General features: G+C 43.0%; 1 protein-coding gene across 5 annotated transcripts in view; it reads right to left on the bottom strand.

Moving 5' to 3' along the window:
- Positions 1 to 16,298, bottom strand: part of LOC110521733 (receptor-type tyrosine-protein phosphatase F) — a 345,140-nt gene that overhangs the window by 49,291 nt on the left and 279,551 nt on the right. For all 5 annotated transcript variants that reach the window (XM_036968462.2, XM_090231901.1, XM_036968469.2 and 2 more), the window contains 5 exons: positions 16,114 to 16,253; positions 14,943 to 15,040; positions 11,323 to 11,579; positions 4,379 to 4,460; positions 2,705 to 2,911 (listed from right to left, as the gene is read on the bottom strand). In XM_036968462.2, coding sequence (XP_036824357.2) covers positions 2,705 to 2,911; positions 4,379 to 4,460; positions 11,323 to 11,579; positions 14,943 to 15,040; positions 16,114 to 16,253 — 784 coding nt within the window. The remainder of the gene's footprint in view (positions 1 to 2,704; positions 2,912 to 4,378; positions 4,461 to 11,322; positions 11,580 to 14,942; positions 15,041 to 16,113; positions 16,254 to 16,298) is intronic.

The raw sequence follows: 16,298 nt of genomic DNA, 5'->3' as shown, positions 1-16,298 counted from the left end.
TTGTGTCAAAATGTAGTTGTTGACACAGCGTTGTTATTGACAGAGCGCCACTTGCGTCATGACTGCATCGGTAAGGACCAAAGAAACTCATGGTCATCACTCACCACGTCAGGTCATCAGATGCTCCAATAAAACATGTCTCTGCAAAAATAAATAAACGCTAGCGAGCTAAGTTTTTCCTCTTTGGATCTGTGTTTTGGATGTATCCAATTTCGGTTTGTGTGGTTGCTGGTTGAGCTTGATGTTACTTTGTAGCAAGTAGGGTCTGTGTGTGTAGGCGCTTATTGCGTCATGATCGCTATTTTAGAATGCCCTTCTGGCCAATCGGAAACGAGTATTCACCAGCTCTGCGGTATAAAGTACTCTAAATACCCCAGTTCATGTTGATAAATCCTTAAATTCAATAATTGAGGGTTTGGAACTTTGAAGCCATTTATCTCAGAATCATAATTTTGCAGATAGGTCCTAAAAAGTCATTGTCAATGAGAGGAGATCAGTGTAACATTAAACACTAAGATGATTATTGAACATATCGACAACGATCCCCTCTGGGTGTGTCTGAGGTGAGGGCAGAGCACCAGGACCCCCCACTCCCCCCTCCCTTAATCCTCAGGCTACGACCTCTCTGTCTGTGTCTCGGTCTCTCTCTTTCGTCCTGTCTCGCTCTCGTTCTTTCAATCTGTCTCTTCCTCTATTTGCCTCTGTCCATCTCCCTATTTTCATGGCGTCTCTGTCTCTCTGCCTCCCTCTGTGTCATTTAAACAACTCTCTTTTTCATCCATAAAATCTCCCCATAAAAAAAAGAAAATCTCATCCATAAAACCTTTACTGCATTCCTCTTCTCTTAGTACTGTATATTATTTCCCCAAGGCTCCCTCTACCACTCTCCATTCCTCCATCAGACTTATCTCTCTCTCTGTACCCCTCACTCTTTTCACCCCTCCATCACTCCCATCCGGTTCTCTCCAGTCCCCTCAGATGAAACTGACACCCTTTCTCTCTAATGCTACCTCCCCTCCTCCCTCTCTCCCTCTCTTCCCTGCTGTAAGTGATCACACTGTTTATATGGCTTGTTTCTTTTATCCAATTTCACACTTCCAGGCATATTTACCAGCCAAGGGAGCCACATAAAGCTGCAGTGCCCTTTTGCTCCAGTCTCCCGCCTCCCTCTTCCTCCTCTCTCCTCCTCCTTCCTCCATCCTGCCATCAACCCTGCCATAACTATAAAGCTGAGCTCACTTCCCTGTTTTCCCATGAACGTGATTAGCCTGCTATTTTATCTGGCCAGGCATGACTTAGATTCAATAATATTTCACTTTACTGGGTCACAGATCTGTTATGTGTCTGTCTGTCACTCTGTTAAAGAGAAATAACCACGTTCTAGCTGAACAAAAACACAATACACAACTCTCCTTTCTCTCCACAATGTATTGCTTCCCAGAAGATGAAGAAAGGCATAGCAATGGGCTGGCACTGTCGAGAGTTGGTGGTCCAATGGTTGTAAAAATCGATTTATGTTTTTGTATTTTTTTATCAACCACGCCATCATTTCCTCATGCAGTATACAGTGCATTCAGAAAGTATTCGGACCCCTTGACGTTTTCCACATTTTGTTACGTTATACTCTTATTCGAAAATTGATTACATACATTTTTGTTCCTCATCAATCCACACACAATACCCCATAATGACAAAGCGAAAACAGTTTTTTTTTTTTTACCTTGAAATTGGGCTCAGTTGCATCCTGTTTCCATGGATCATCCTTCAGATGTTCCTACAACTTAATTGGAGTCTACATGTGGTAAATTCAATCGATTGGACATGATTTGGAATGGCAGCTGTGCAGCGACACTCCCCATTCAATCTGACAGAGCTTGAGAGGATCTACAGAGAAGAATGGGAGAAACTCCCCAAATACAGGTGTGCCAAACTTGAAGTCATACTCAAGAAGACTCGAGGCTGTAAAAGCTGCCAAAGGTGCAAAAACAAAGTACTGAGTAAAGGGTCTGAATACTTCTGTAGGTGATATTTCATAATTGTATTTTTTTGATTTTTTTTTTTGCTTTGTCATTATGGGGTATTGTGTGTAGATTGATGAGAAAAAAAAACACAAAACGTGGAAAAATCCAAGGGGTCTGAATAGTTTCCAAATGCACTGTATGTACAGTAAATAGATAGGGGAGACGTGTTTTGAGGCTGAGGAGCTGTCTGAACTTCTGCAGTGAAGACCAAGGACACCAGTGAGTGCATGCTCTAAATGACGACCACACTGAGTGAACTCTGACTGCGACGCTGGCTCATAGTTTCTCTGTGACACGTAACCGTGACTCACTACACAGACGTGAGTCACACAGTGCTGCTGCTTCATGCAGCGTGTGGCATGGCGACGCCAGCGGAAGTCTTGGCTCACCTGTTATCTAGCTGTGTCACTGAGAGACGCGAGGAGTATCGCAACAACAAAAACAACTGATTGTGCTAAAATCAAATAATTGGCTGGCTGCACTGTGTAGAATACACATGGCAGACTCAAGGGGCATTTACAGTATATGACACATCCTTACTGTTGTATTAACAGTACTAGTCTTTTGAGTTTGATTCTACATTGGATGTTCATGTATCTCGGGGATGGTGATACCGTATGGAAGTTGTGTTTGTGACAGGACTACAGTATCTATAGATAGGGAGAAGTGGTTGTTTCACTTACAGATTCGTGGCCTTTGAGGGCAGCCAGTACGAAACAGAGGTACTGCTGCTGGCCCGGTAGTGGCTTGTTGTAGAAGCCGTTGTACTTCTTCTCGTCTCCTAGAGGGAAGGTGTCTGGGAGAGCATCCATCTTGGCAGCGATGTAGGGTCTGAGGAACTCTTGGGTCTGTCTCCTCTTCAGGCTCTGGTCAGAACTAGCCTCCAGGAGCTGACATGACATCAGAGAGAAATACTTATCTGCACCCCAAATAGCGCCATTCTGTATGTGCACTATGTCGGAAATAGGGTGCCAATTGGAGCGAAGACTCAAAGATACACAATCTCCTGCCATTATGGCTTTGAGCAAGGCACTTCACTTTATTATCTATCTGTCCAGTTTGGGGTTTTGTTTTTATTCTGTAGCAACTATATAGTCAGTAATATAGAACACGCATACTGTTCACATCAAATAAATATGTGTTCATAAACTGCGCCCATAGGCCACAATGAATTGTGCTTCTAGGCTCACAGGTGGGTTAAAATCTTACACTGCAAATGATGCATAGAGTAATTCAAGTTTTATAACATCTTGGTCCTGCAGCCAGGTTTCACACTTGTCCACAGTGAGCTGCTCCTCTCTTGTCTCTCTCACCACTCGCACCTCTTTCTGACCTACAGCTGTGGTGAGAGGTCATAGCTTTATTAGACAGTCTCAGGAGTGTGTTCCTGTGTGTGTGTGTGTTTGTTCCTGTGTGTGTGTGTTTGTTCCTGTGTGTGTGTGTGTGTGTTTGTTCCTGTGTGTGTGTGTGTGTTTGTTCCTGTGTGTTTGTTCCTGTGTGTGTGTGTGTTTGTTCCTGTGCGTGTGTGTGTGTGTGTGTGTGTGTGTGTGTGTGTGTGTGTGTGTGTGTGTGTATATATGTCTGAAGTATTCTACAGTTCTACTGACTCCTAGAAAGTCCACGTTACATTTTTATGTGAACCCCCCCCCCCTATAACCTTGTTTCTCTTCTCCGCTCTTCAACACGACTTCAACCGACCCATTTCATACCGAAAATACAGTTTCTCTAGTCTATAAAACGGCAGCAATAGCAATGTTTTAGATTGCAGAGAAAGAAAAGGCTTTGACAATGAGAGAGCAGATCTTGCTGTCTCAAAGGTGCTTTGGATGCAGGCATATTTATTTAACGCGCTCTATGGTTTTTGGATATTCAAGAGGCTGCACTTTTTCTGCAGACGACAGTAGATTGAGAGAAAGCAAACTCACGAGAAAGGTATTGAAGCCCAAAAGGTCCACATTAATAAAACAAAGCAAAAAAATGCTATGAGCAGCTATTTAGGAGTGTTTTAAGTGCCTCAAACACTCAGGAGAAGCAAAACTTGAAATGAAAAATAAAAAGCTTATTTTTTAAAAATGGAAATCACCATCCTGCCCAGCATAGACAAACTGTTAAGGGCAAAAATTGCAATTTACATGTGTAGTGAAAGCTGAGAATTCTGTAATCAGCAATTCACAGCATGATCTGTCGATATCGTCTTGTTCTTTTTTTGGAGGGGGGGGGGGGGGGGCAGAGACAAAATATATGAGGTGTTTTAAAGATGCTTCATATTTAATGGGCTTGGTGCTATGGAAGAAAGGGATTTTTTTGGTCTGTGCCCAGAGGAGGTGCAGTTAACACACGCACACACACGCACTCACCTCATCCAAGTCCATATCTTCAGGGTTCTCCCACCTGTGTAGTGTGGCTGGTGTGACAGGAACCACCACTATGTAGTAATATCTGTAGAGAGAGAGACAGGCAGGTTGAGCACGACCAGGGTGTTTGTGTGTGTGTGTGTGTGTGTGTGTGTGTGTGTGTGTGTGTGTGTGTGTGTGTGTGTGTGTGTGTGTGTGTGTGAGTGTGTGCGTGCGTGTGTGTGTGCGTGTGGTCTAACTTTACTATCCTTTTGGGTTCCAAAAGTCCTCTCATCGGATAGTAAAACAAGGAACATTTGAATAGTGGGGACATTTCAACCGGTCCCCAAAAGGGAAAAAATTAGATTTTAGGTTTAGATGTTAGGTTTAGGGTTAGGATTACAATTAGGGTTAGAATTAGGCTGAGGAGTTAGGGGCTAGGGGTTAGGGGTTAATGTTAGGGCTTGGTTAAGGTTAGGTTTATGGAAAATAAGATTTAGAATGAGAATAGATGTTTTGGTCCCCACTTGGATTGTAAAAACCAATGTGTGTGTGCGATGCAGTGAGTGAGCATGAGTGTGTGTGTGTGCATGGGTGCATGCATGTGTGTGTAACACGCTGTCCCTTTGGGTAAGCCTGAGCATATCTCAGATATCTCTATTGTCATAACATTCAGGCTCTGCTAAGGCCTCAATCCATCCATACTCGAACATAGATATGTAGTTTCTCATACCAAATAATGAATCCCCTGATAGGCGAACACATGTATGCTATGCACACACACACCTCCCCCCTCTTATGCGTCAACATCTTTGCCCAGTTAAACCTATGTAGTTAACTTCTGTCACCAGAGGAATAGTAGGATAAGTTTGGCTTTGGCTCGGATGTTTACTCTGGCTCTGTGTGTGTGTGTGTGTGTGTGTGTGTGTGTGTGTGTGTGTGTGTGTGTGTGTGTGTGTGTGTGTGTGTGTGTGTGTGTGTGTGTGTGTGTGTGTGTGTGTGTGTGTGTGTGTGTGTGTGTGTGTGTGTGTGTGTGTGTGTGTGTGTGTCTGGCTCTAATCCAGAGTGTGATGAAAAGGTCTGGCCAGGGCATTAAGATACTGATTGTATTGCTAAATTCGTTTTTTTGTTTTTTTTTCTCACTCATGCTGGCGCTGCTTATTACGGCTTAGATGTTCACAGTTTCTTTTTAGAAACAAACACTTGAGTCCAAGTAATTCACAAGTCTGCCTGAGTAGTAGGGGTAAAAAAAAATACATTTTCTGAAATTGCAGGTTCTGCATTGGGCCTCTGATTTTTTATTAGTTAACATTTGAAGTGAACTCTTGAAGAAATTGCTTTCTGCTCTAATGGGAGAGTAGCATAGAGCTACAGTAAATCCAATCAATCCAATCAAATTTTATTTGTCACATGTGCCGAATACAACAGGTGTAGACCTTACAATGAAATGCTTACTTACAAGACCTTAACCAACAATAGAGTTAAGAAAATACCACAAAAAAAGAGTAAGAGATAAGAATAACAAATAATTAAAAAGCAGTACAGGGGGTACCGGTACAGAGTCAATGTGCGGGGGCACCAGTTTCAAGGTAATTGAGGTAATATGTACATGTAGGTAGGGTTATTAAAGTGACTACGTATGCATAGATAAAAACAGAGAGTAGCAGCAACATAGAAGATAGTAATGCAAATAGTCTGGGTAGCCTTTTGATTAGCTGTTAACAAGTCTTATGGCTTGGGAGTAGAAGCTGTTTAGAAACCTCTTGGATCTAGACTAGGCGCTCCGGTACCGATTGCCGTGCGGTAGCAGAGAGAAGAGTCTATGACTAGGGTGGCTAGTCTTTGAAAACGTTTTAGGGCCTTCCTCTGACACTGCCTGGTATAGAGGTCCTGGATGGCAGGAAGTTTGGCCCCAGTGATGTACTGGGCCGTTCGCACTACCATCTGTAGTGCCTTGCGGTCGGAGGCCGAACGGTTGCCATACCAGGCAGTGATGCAACCAGTCTGGGTGGTCTCCATGGTGCAGCTGTAGAACCTTTTGAGGATCTGAGGACCAATGCCAAGTCTTGTCAGTCTCCTGAGAGGGAATAGGTTTAGTTGTGCCCTCTTCACGACTGTGTGCTTGCACCATGTTAGTGTGTTGGTGATGTGGACGCCAAGGAACTTGAAGCTCTCAACCTGCTCCACTAAAGCCCCATCGATGAGAATGGGGGCGTGTTCGGTCCTCCTTTTCCTGTAGTCCACAATCATCTCCTTTGTCTTGATCACGTTGAGGGAGAGATTGTTGTCCTTGCACCACACGGTCAGGTCTCTGTCGTCCTCCCTACGGGCTGTCTCATCGTTGTCGGTGATCAGGCCTACCATGTTGTGCCATCAGCAAACTTAATGATGGTGTTGGAGTCGTGCCTGGCCTTGCAGTCATGAGTGAACAGGGAGTACAGGAAGGGACTGAACACGCACCCTTGCGGGGCCCCCGTGTTGAGGATCAGAGGTGCGGATGTGTTGTTACCTACCCTCACCACCTGGGGGCGGCCCGTCAGGAAGTCCAGGATCCAGTTGAAGAGGGAGGTGTTTAGTCCCAGGGTCCTTAGCTTAGTGATGAGCTTAGAGGGCACTATGGTGTTGAACACTGAGCTGTAGTCAATGAATAGCATTCTCACATAGGTGTTCCTTTTGTCCAAGTGGGAAAGGGTAGTGTGGAGAGCAATAGAGATTGCATCATCTGTTGATCTGTTGGTGCGGTATGCAAAATTGGGTTGGGTCTAGGGTTTCTGGGATGATGGTGTTGATGTGAACCATGACCAGCCTTTCAAAGCACTTCATGGCTACAGACGTGAGTGCTATGGGTCGGTAGTCATTTAGGCAGGTTACCTTAGTGTTCTTGGGCACAGGGACTATCGTGGTCTGCTTGAAACATGCTGGTATTACAGACTCAGACAGGGAGAGGTTGAAAATGTCAGTGAAGACACTTGCCAGTTGGTCAGCACATGCTTGGAGTAAACATTCTGGTAATCCGTCTGACCCAGCGGCCTTGTGAATGTTGACCTGTTTAAAGGTCTTACTCACACTGGCTGCAGAGAATGTGATAACACAGTCGTCCGGAACAGCTAATGCTCTCATTCATGTTTCAGTGTTATTTACCTCGAAGCGGGAATAGAAGTGATTTAGCTCGTCTGGGAGGCTTGTGTCACTGGGCAGCTCGCGGCTGTGCTTCCCTTGGTATTCTGTAAAAGTTTGCAAGCCCTGCCACGTCCGTCGAGCGTCGGAGCCGGTGTAGTATGATTCGATCTTAATCCTGTACACAATCCTGAGAACACTTTGCCTTTTTCATGGTTCAGCGGAGGGCATACCGGGATTTCTTATAAGCTTCCATGTTAGAGTCCACTCATTGAAAGCGGCAGCTCTACCTTTTAGCTCAGTGCGAATGTTGTCTGTAATCCATGGCTTCTGGTTGGGGTATGTACGTACAGTAACTGTGGAGACAACGTCATCGATGCACTTATTGATAAAGCCAGTGACTGATGTGGTGTGCCATCGGATGAATCCCGGAACATATTCAAGTCTGTGCTAGCATAACAGTCATGTAGTGTAGCATCTGCTTTATCTGACCACTTTTTTATAGACCGAGTCACTGGTGCTTCTTGCTTTAAGCAGGAATCAGGAGGAATCAGGAGGATAGAGTCAGATTTTTCAGATTTGCCAAATGGAGGGAGAGGGAGAGCTTTGTGTGTGGTGTACATTTTTTTCCCTCTGGTTACACTTTAACATGCTGATTGAAATGAGGTAAAACTGATTTAAGTTTCCCTGCATTAAAGTCCCCGGCCACAAGAAGCGCCACCTCTGGATGAGCGTATTCCTGTTTGCTTATGTCGGAATACAGCTCATTGAGTGCGGTTTTAGTGCCAGCCTCGGTCTGTGGTGGTATGTAGACAGCTATGAAAAATGCAGATGAACACTAGGTCGATTTTGTGGTCTTCAGCTTATCATGAGATACTCTACCCCAGGCGAGGAAAACCTTGAGATTTCCTTAGATATCGTGCACCAGCTATTGTTTACAAATATGCATAGGCCCCCGTCCCATGTCTTACCAGAGGCTGCTGTTCTGTCCTGCCAATAGTGTATAACCCGCCAGCTGTATGTTCTTAATGTCGTCGTTCATCCACGACTTGTTGAAACATAAGATATTACAGTTTTTAATGTCCTGTTGGTAGAATATACGTGCTGTCAATTCTTCCCATTTATTTTCCAGCGATTGAACATTAGCTAGCAGGATGGAAGGCAAGTGCAGATTAGCCACTCGTCTCCTGATCCTCACAAGGCTCTCTGATCTCTTCCTGTGAAACCTTTTCCTTTTCCAGCGAATCACAGGGATCTGGACCTGGTCGGGTGTCTGTAGTAGTATATCCCTCCCGTCCGACTCATTGAAGAAGAACTCTTCGTCCAATTTGAGGTGAGTAATCCCAGTTCTGATGTCCAAAAGCTCTTTTCGGTCATAAGAGATGGTAGCAGCAACATTTATGTACAAAACAAGTTATGAACAACGCGAAAAAACAAACAAAATAGCATGGTTGGTTAATAAGAGCCGATAAAGCGGCAGCCCTCCCCTATAGCGCCCGTTTTAAATGTGTCTTACTAGCACAGTTTTTTTTAGATAGAGCCTATTCTTTAAGGTTTTTACTAGTAATGATTGCAGGACAGCAGGCTGGCCTGGGACAAAGCCAGCCTTATCCCTAATAGTGCTCTCTCTACTGCTATACCACTGAAAATAAACGTGAAAATACCAAGGTGGTTATGAACTGCTCACACAAAATAATACTACAGTTGACTATAGAATACTACAGTACTTCCTATAGAATCAAGTAGTCAAATGTAATATACTGTAGAATACAAATATTACACACTGTATTTTCCCTCGATCGTGTGTAGTACTGTAGAATGTTGTAGTATCCTGTAGAATACTATAGTGAATACTACAGTATTATTCACAAAAGAACACTGTAGCACAGTACTACAGTAAAGTCTGCAAAAAACAGTAACTAGTAAATACTACAGTATTCAATATGCATATACCCTGCCCATTCCCTTCCCCATATCGCAATTTGAGCCACCCATAAGTGAAAAACCTAAATGCCAGGTATGGAAAATAGCATAAACTTTGAACTATCTGTTCAGCCTGACCAGTTATTGAAAATGTGATCTTATTATTTCTCCAGTAGGTTTCTTGAAGAAGAAACACTATAGTAAATACTGCAGTAATGTAGTCAAAAACACTATAGTTAATACTACAGTAAAGTCTGCAAAAACACTACACTACAAAAACACTATAGTATTTATGCCGTAGTGTAGAATACTATAGTATTTATTCATGTTGATGTGTAGAATAGCGGGACGTATATAAAGGCACTGGAGTTGTTCTCCAACCAGGCGGCCCTGGAGGACACAGCTTGTGTATGCGTGCGTGCGTGCAGATCCTCATCCTCCATAAATCCTTCATCATCCTCGTGCTCATCTGAGGATATTGATTTAGCATTAGCATGGAAAGCCATGTTTTTTTTCTGTGTGTCTGGTGAGGAAGGCCTTCTGGACCTAAATTACAGCGAGCTCAGCCTCTTTAGCCTCCGTTGTGCGTCATCTTCTCTCTGTCCAAATCATCTCTCAACTCCTTTAAGTGCTGGGTGTTACTTTTAACAGTATAGCTCTGGCCTCCAGCCAAATAGATGAACAGATGAAGTAGCACCCAGACAACATACAGTATCAACACTTGACAACTCATTCTCTATCCTTTCCTGTTCTTCTTTTTGTTAAACCTTTATTTAACTAGGCAAGTCAGTTAAGAACAAATTCTTATTTTCAATGACGGCTATGGTGGCAAAATTGCAAGATTATGCTATAATACTTTAACTGCATCAAATGGTTGTTTTATTTCAACAGAATAGAGTATTCTTAACTATTGCGTGTGTGTGTGTTCTACTGAGGATGGGTCTCTGGGAGATAACACTGACAGGAGATTTACCATGTCTTTTGGGTGATAAAACATAAAGAGCATTCCAGAGCATGAGTTAATGTGTCTGTTCTATACCGTACCAGGGAGAGATGGCTCCAGTTTGGAGTCGGAGGGACAGACACTGGTCTATAAAACGAAAACCGTTGACACAGCAGATACTGTCTGCTATGTATTATAGGTATCTTTCATACAAATGTTAACCTTGTGACCCATTCTATATATCTGTTGTTCGTCATGTAGGTTGAAAGGGGGTATAACTTGGCTAGAAAAGACCTTTGTACTTTTGTCTCACCACTCTCAACGGGTCATCAGAGACGGTGATGGGCTGACCAGCCATTGCTATTGCAAAGCTCTCACTATTAAAGATTTAGTTTATGTATAACTCTGACTTGTGTGATAATTTTGTCTCTCCTCATTTGATAGTAAAGAAATGAACCACCACACGGCCTAGGAACAGTGGGGTAACTGCCTTGTTCAGGGGCAGAACGACAGATTTGTACCTTGTCAGCTCGGGGATTCTAGCAACCTTTTGGTTACTAGTCCAACGCTCTAACAACTAGGCTACCTGCCACCCCCTATCTTCTTAAGGACATAGTTGGGACAGTTGGTGTTGGAGGATTCATGTTGACTTGTTGCTTACAACTATAGTAAGCACAGGATGGATAAGTAAGCACGGGATGGATAATACAAGTAGTGGCAATAATAGATATTACTAATAGGTATAGGGATTTAGATAGCCATCTTGTATACAGTGGGCTCAGATGGAGATCCCAGACTAAGGAACAATCGCCCCCAGGTCCCCAGTTAGAGGTATAGGGACACAGCAGGAGTAACATATTTATAACCATGCCACAATGCAGACACATCAGCATTGAACAGGATGGAAGTTGGTTATAGCCCTAGTTCTAGCAGTGAGAGTGATGGTGGTAGTGACAGTAACAGCCACAGTGTTTATGGGACAGACCTGACAGGGGCGGTGGTGGGGACTTTGGGCAGGGTGATGGTGAGCTTGCCCCCCTCCTCTGGGTCGTGTTGGTATTGGATGGGTTTGGTCTTGAGTAGGTCCGGGGCGGTCCTGATGGAGACCTGCTGCTGTAGACCCCCAGCACTGTTCCCTCTAGACATCAACACAAAGCTGTAGTCTGTGTCTGGCTGCAGCCTCGTGATCAGCTTCCTCTTCAGGTTCCCCTGCACCTCCACACTCTGCTGGTTATACAGTATCTAGATAGAGACACAGGGAGGAGTGCTTAGTTATATACACACACACACACACATATATATACACACACACGTACACAAACACACACACGTACACAAACACACATACAGTACCGGTCAAATGTTTGTACACCGCTACTCATTCCGGGGTTTGTCTTTATTTGACTGTTTTCTACATTGTGGAATGGTAGTGAAGACATCAAAACTATGAAATAACGCATATGGAATCATGTAGTAACCAAAAAAGTGTTAATAAAACCTAAATCTATTTTATATTTGATTCAATACCAACAGTTAATTTTCTTTGGGTCCCCGCTCACGTGGGGTAGGGATGAGCAGGAGTAAATCATGTACTCAAGTACATGAACTGACATCAACACTTTTCAAATACTATAAAACTATTTGGTCAAAATGTTGTCTTGAAGACAATGTTCATTTGCTTTGAACCTAGTGTTCCATTTGTACATGTCACAGGAGGTTGGTGGCACCTTAATTGGGGAGGACAGGCTTGTGGTAATGGCTGGACCTGAATCAGTGGAATGGTATCAAACACATTAAACACATGGTTTAATGCCATTACATTTGTTCCATTCCAGCCATTATTGTGAGCCGTCCTCCCCTCAGGCATAATAAACTATATTGAAAAGAACACAGATTTTGATTTGGAACCTGAAAAATGTGCCTTTCAACTTACCGAATTGAGCCTTGTTTGAAAATATCACTGTTTAAGAAAAACTGTTGCGGACGTGAGATGCGAATCACTTCTCAATATTCTGTTATATTTTATTATAAAATAGGTGTCTTGACTGTGATAAGTGCTAGGGAAATAAGTGCATCTTGTCTGCTAAATTTACAAAACAATGCTATGCCATTGCACAGCTGTAGGCTTCGTACAGAAAGCGACATGCGGCTGAGGTTACTCCCTTTTTGAAGAGTATGATCCACGATATAATATAACCAGTTGAGATTAGAGTTTTAATACATTCATCTTAAATGGCATTTATATTTTTATTGACTGAATATATATATATATATATATATATATATACACACATGTGTATATATATATATATATATATATATATATATATATATATATATATACACACACATGTATATATATATATATATATATATATATATATATATATATATATATATATATATGTGTGTAGTTGAAGTCGGAATTTTACATACACTTAGGTTGGAATCATTGAAACTCTTTTTTCAACCACTCCAAAAATGTCCTTTTAACAAACTATAGTTTTGGCAAGTCGGTTCGGACATCTACTTTGTGCATGACACAAGTAATTTATCCAACAGTTGTTTACAGACAGATTATTTAATGTATAATTCACTGTATCACAATTCCAGTGGGTCAGAAGTTTACGTACACTAAGTTGACTGTGCCTTTAAACAGCTTGGAAAATTCCAGAAAATTATGTAATGGCTTTAGAAGCTTCTGATAGGCTAATTGACATCATTTGAGGCAATTGGAGGTGTACCTGTGGATACATTTCAAGGCCTACCTTCAAACTCAGTGCCTCTGCTTGACATCATGGGACAATCAAAAGAAATCAGCCAAGACCTCAGAAAAATAATTGTAGACCTCCACAAGTCTGGTTCATCCTTGGGAGCAATATTCAAATGCCTGAAGGTACCACATTCATCTGTACAAACAATAGTATGCAAGTATAAACACCATGGGACCACGCAGCCGTCATACCACTCAGGAAGGAGACGCGTTCTATCTCCTAGAGATGAATGTACTTTGGTGCGAAAAGTGCCAATCAATTCCAGAACAACAGCGAAGGACCTTGTCCTGCTGGAGGAAACCGGTACAAAAGTACCTATATCCACAGTAAAACAAGTCCTATATCGACATAACCTGAAAGGCCGCTCAGCAAGGAAGGAGCCACTGCTCCAAAGCCACCATAAAAAAGCCAGACTACTGTTTGCAACTGCACGTGGGGACAAAGATCGTTCTTTTTGGAGAAATGTTCTCTGGTCTGATGAAACAAAATTAGAACTGTTTGGCCAAAATGACCATTGTTGTGTTTGGAGTAAAACGGGGGAAGCTTGCAAGCTGAAGAACACCATCCCAACCGTAAAGCACAGGGGTGGCAGCATCATGTTGTGGGGGTGCTTTGCTACAGGAGGGACTGCTGCACTTCAGAAAATAGATGGCATCATGAGGGGGGAAAATGATGTGGATATATTGAAGTAACATCTCAAGACATCAGTCAGGAAGTTAAAGCTTGGTCGCAAATGGGTCATCCAAAATGGACAATGACTCCAGCATACATCCAAAGTTGTGGCAAAAAGACTTACGGACAAGTTTACTTTGAAGCAGTGTGCCTGCTTGTATTACTTTATTAGAAGCACGTGATCAATGACGTGCAAAGCTTCATTTTTACAAACAACCACGTAATTGGTTTGGTATTGGTTTTGGTAGAAGGCAAAAAGGCTACCCTGCACACCTGCTATGGCGTGTAGGACGTCATCTATAATAATTTGTCTGTTTTAAATTATTTTGACCAGCAGGTGCCACTACTGTACACTGTGTTGATCAAAGCCTCATGAACCTATTTTTGACACAATTAGCTGTCAATGCTCAATGCATTAGAAAGCTTAGTTTAGTTTCCCAATCACTAGGTGGGGGTATTGCGTCTAACACTGGTTGGCACACCACCATCAAATCCCAGCAAAGAAGAAAACATTAAAAGTAACATTTAACTTATTACATATTTGTAAATCCAAACAAAGGCTTTAAGGAAACTCATACACTTCTGAGAGTATCATTACAACTACAAAAATGTAAAAGTTGACCTTTGTTATGTGATAACTATACAACAGAACCAGTGAACAGAAATGACATTTACTCTCATGGTTGTCAAAAGAAAAAATATCTGGAAGCCACGCCCCTACTTAACTACGCCTCCAGTCTTCCCGCTCTGACCCAATGGGTCATATCTCAATAACCAAGCAGTTAAGAAAACAACCCAAGTAAGTGACACAACACCTGCAACAAAGTAGTTGTGTCAACCAAACAACCCAGCATTTTTTAGAGTGCACTATGATTTTATTCTCCCTTCTTCCTTGTGTCATTTTCTATATGAACCTCATGACAGTTATGGACCACGTGTGATGGAATATAAATCGTAACCTATTATTTAAAGCTTGGCCATATCCTTCCTCATTCCCATGATATTTCAATATATATTTCAATCCTAGCCCCTCCATTGTGTTGTGTGAGCCTTCTTTCCATTGTCCACTGACAAAAGTGGCGTCACTCACGCATAATGCAATTCCCTCAATCTGTGCAGGAGAAAGGCACGCTATCAGGATGGAGTTGTCTTTACTTACTTTGAAAGGCACTTGAGACTTGTATGTTTCTGGCACTTCCCAAGTCAGCAGCACTGACGTCTTCATCACGGCTTTCACACCAAAGTTTTTGGTGAACTCTGGGGAAGTTGGGGGAGAAAGAGGGTGAGGCGGAAGAGAGAGGGGTGAGATTGAGGGAGAGAGGAGGGTGAGGTGAGGCAGACAGGGTGAGGTGGAGGAGAGAGGGGTGAGACAGAGGGAGTTGGTGAGAGAGGGTGAGTTGGGGGAGAAAGAGGGTGAGGTGGGGAGAGAGTGAAGAGAGAGGTTAGGTGGGGGAGAGACGGGTGAAACAGAGGTGACGGAGACAGAGGAAACACACAGAGGGTAAATTATAAAAGAGCACTGTCATCTGTACTTGCTGTAACATGATAGAGCTAGGGGAACCCTAGAGCATCTTGGGAGATAAAATAGTAAGGGACACAAAGCAGATAGAGAGCAGACAAACAGATTATGAAACGAGTCTCTGGAGAGATATCTAATTCATAATAGTTCACTAATGTTCAGTGACCCATACTTTGTAATGGTAACATTAAGAGATGTTATTGCATTTACACTTGAACATAAATATATGCATGATAAAACATCAGGGGAACTACTCACATGAGTGTTCCTCTACATTAAACTTCACTGTAACTGGTGGGTGTAAAGCAGTGGGATCTGAATCCCAGTATCTGGTAGCTGCCTCCTAGACCTCTGTGCATTAGATTTGACTATGAATAGCTAGTAGCAGGAAGCTTAGCATATATTTCCACATCAGCCATATGTGCCCTAATATGAACATGAAAGGAGTGTTCCATGGTGCTGATGTACTGCTGTACTGGTTACGCTGGACTGGTTCTGCCACTCTTGTCCAGTTGCCACCAGCTTCCACACACACAGTTACGCATCTGTTCCTCTCCCATACCATCTGCTCTGTGTGTGTGTGTGTGTGTGTGTGTGTGTGTGTGTTTGCATGCCTGTGTGCATGTGGGTCTGGTGTTGTCTGCATCTGTGTGAGACTATTTATACAGATAAGCAGAGCTCATAAGGCATGGAGGTCGACACGATCATGCTCTCAGTATGTGTGTGTGTGTGTGTGTGTGTGTGTGTGTTCGCATGCGCACACTCGGGTTTGTGTGTACGCCTGCATTGCGTATGTCCACCGCATACTCACCTGGCATGGCGGTAGACATGGTCCTGCTCTGTATACTAGGACTGATTGGTCCCCCTCCCTTGCTGGTGAATGCCCTGATCCTGATATCATAGGTGGTATCAGGCTGCAGCCCCATGATGGTCATCTGGGTCTCTGTCGTGCTGTTGAGGCAGATAAGATAAGGGAAGATAAGATACCTCTGTTTT

This window comes from Oncorhynchus mykiss, chromosome 4 (assembly GCF_057628025.1).
Source record: "Oncorhynchus mykiss isolate SJ-2025 chromosome 4, ASM5762802v1, whole genome shotgun sequence".
Lineage (NCBI taxonomy): Eukaryota > Metazoa > Chordata > Actinopteri > Salmoniformes > Salmonidae > Oncorhynchus > Oncorhynchus mykiss.
Note: the sequence above shows the minus strand (reverse complement) of the source record. Positions and strands in the feature narration are given on the sequence as shown.